The 2,102-nt window shown below is 35.8% G+C and overlaps 1 protein-coding gene across 1 annotated transcript in view; it reads right to left on the bottom strand.

Moving 5' to 3' along the window:
* Positions 1–2,102, bottom strand: part of LOC106875120 (serine/threonine-protein kinase ICK) — a 10,056-nt gene that overhangs the window by 6,692 nt on the left and 1,262 nt on the right. Inside the window, exon 2 of the mRNA XM_014923102.2 lies at positions 1,415–1,536. Coding sequence (XP_014778588.2) covers positions 1,415–1,536 — 122 coding nt within the window. The remainder of the gene's footprint in view (positions 1–1,414; positions 1,537–2,102) is intronic.

Below are 2,102 nucleotides of genomic sequence, written 5' to 3'. Positions count from 1 at the left end.
ATATATATATATATATATATATATATATATATATATATATATATATACATATATATATATTTGAGAAAAAAGTACAGCAAAAGCCAAGCAGGATGAGTTCCTCAGGTCATTTAGAATATTTAATTGGAGTAAGGTGAATTCAAGGTTAAATCAATTAATCAATTAATTAATTATTGGACGTCTTACAGCTGTTTCTGGGATAGCTCGAGTGATGGGTTAGCATCTCCATACACTGAAGACAAACATTGGAGACAGGTGCAGGCATGGCAAGGTGGTCGGACATTTGCTTCTTGACCAGATGGTTCTAGGTTCAGTCCCACTGCATGTCACCTTAGGCAAGTGTTTTCTACTATAGCTCTATGCATAGAGTTCATCCTCTCCCTCAAAACTGCTGCCCTTGTGACAAAATTTGAAACCACCATTATTATTATTATTATTATTAAGGCAATGAGTTGGCAGAATCGTTAGCACGCCGGGTAAAATGCTTAGCGGCATTATGTCTGTCTTTATGTTCTGAGTTCAAATTCCACCAAGATTGACTTTGCCTTTAATCCTTTCAAGGTTGATGAATTAAGTACCAGTTATGCACTGGGGTCGATGTAATCGACTAGTACCCTCCCCCAAAATTCCAGGCCTTGTGCCTATAGTAGAAAGATTATTATTATTATTTTTTTGCTTTGCATTTGTACAAGTTGGATCGAAGTCTCACCCAGAGACCTCAAGTTAGAAGTTCATGTAGGTGCTATGCCTATGGTGTCATATATTTCGATTTGTACATAGTGTTGTTCTAATGAATGTTTAAGAAACCATAAGAAAATTATGTGTTTGTTTTAAAATTTGAGATAACATAGACAGTATTTTACGTAGGATATGGGAAGTTCCCATGAGCACTATCTTTTGAACTTCAGCCATTTTGGGGTTTCCTGGTATATTATTATTATTATTATTATCGTTCAGTAGTTTTATTTTTATAACGTGCTTTCACTTCACTACCGAGCGCAGCTCTGTGCGCCTTGGGTATGTGCTGTGGTTTGCTGTGGTGCTCTTATGTTTACTGTATTGAAAGTGTTTTGCGTAGAATGTGTGCAGTACCCAGTAGTGCAATTTTCTGTATGTTATATATATTTGTAAGTCCTGGTGTTTTTGTTATGTATTTGTCTGAATATTTTTTTATTATACCTAAGGCACCTACTATGATAGGAATTGTTTCTGTTTTTAGATTCCACATTCGAGTTATCTCTATTTCCAGGTCTTTTATTTTGAAAGTTTTTCCATTTCTTTTAGAGAAACGTTGTCATCTGCTGGTATTATTATTATTATTATCATTATTATTATTATCATTATTAACCTAGCATGTGTGTATATGTGTGTGTGACTGTCACAGCAGTGTATATGAAAATACAGACTGACTCACCTATCTTTTAACATCTGGTACAAATTCTCTTTCATGTATTCAAATATAAAATATAACTCGTTATTCTCCCTAATTACTTCTTTTAATTTCACAATATTAGGATGATTCAGCTTCCTTAACGACTGCAAAACAACAACAACAACAATGACAAATAATACAATACAAACATAATAAATACAAGCACGTGTGTGTGTGTGTGTTGAAAAGATTAACAAGGAAAGCGCTTACACGTATAATATGAAAGCTTCCTTCTAAAAGGTCAATGTCATCCTGCTGTTTTAAGATTTGTTTAAATATAATTCATACTCTGCCCCCCACCCCTTTATTTCTTTGCAAACCCTACTCTCTTTTACTCATTTTACTTGTTTCAGTCATTTGACTGTGGCCATGCTGGAGCACTACCTTTTTAGTCGAGCAAATCGACCCCAGGACTTATTCTTTGTAAAGCCTAATACCTATTCTATCGGTCTCTTTTTGCCGAACTGCTAAGTTACGGGGACGTAAACGTACCAGCATTGGTTGTCAAGCGATGGTGGGCGGACAAACAAACACACACACACACACACACATATATATATATATATATATACGACGGGCTTCTTTCAGTTTCCGTCTACCAAATCCACTCACAAGGCTTTGGTTGGCCCGAGGCTATAGTAGAAGACACTTGCCCAAGGTGCCACGCAGT

This window comes from Octopus bimaculoides, chromosome 28 (genome assembly GCF_001194135.2).
Source record: "Octopus bimaculoides isolate UCB-OBI-ISO-001 chromosome 28, ASM119413v2, whole genome shotgun sequence".
In the NCBI taxonomy this organism is placed as follows: Eukaryota; Metazoa; Mollusca; class Cephalopoda; order Octopoda; family Octopodidae; genus Octopus; species Octopus bimaculoides.
Note: the sequence above shows the minus strand (reverse complement) of the source record. Positions and strands in the feature narration are given on the sequence as shown.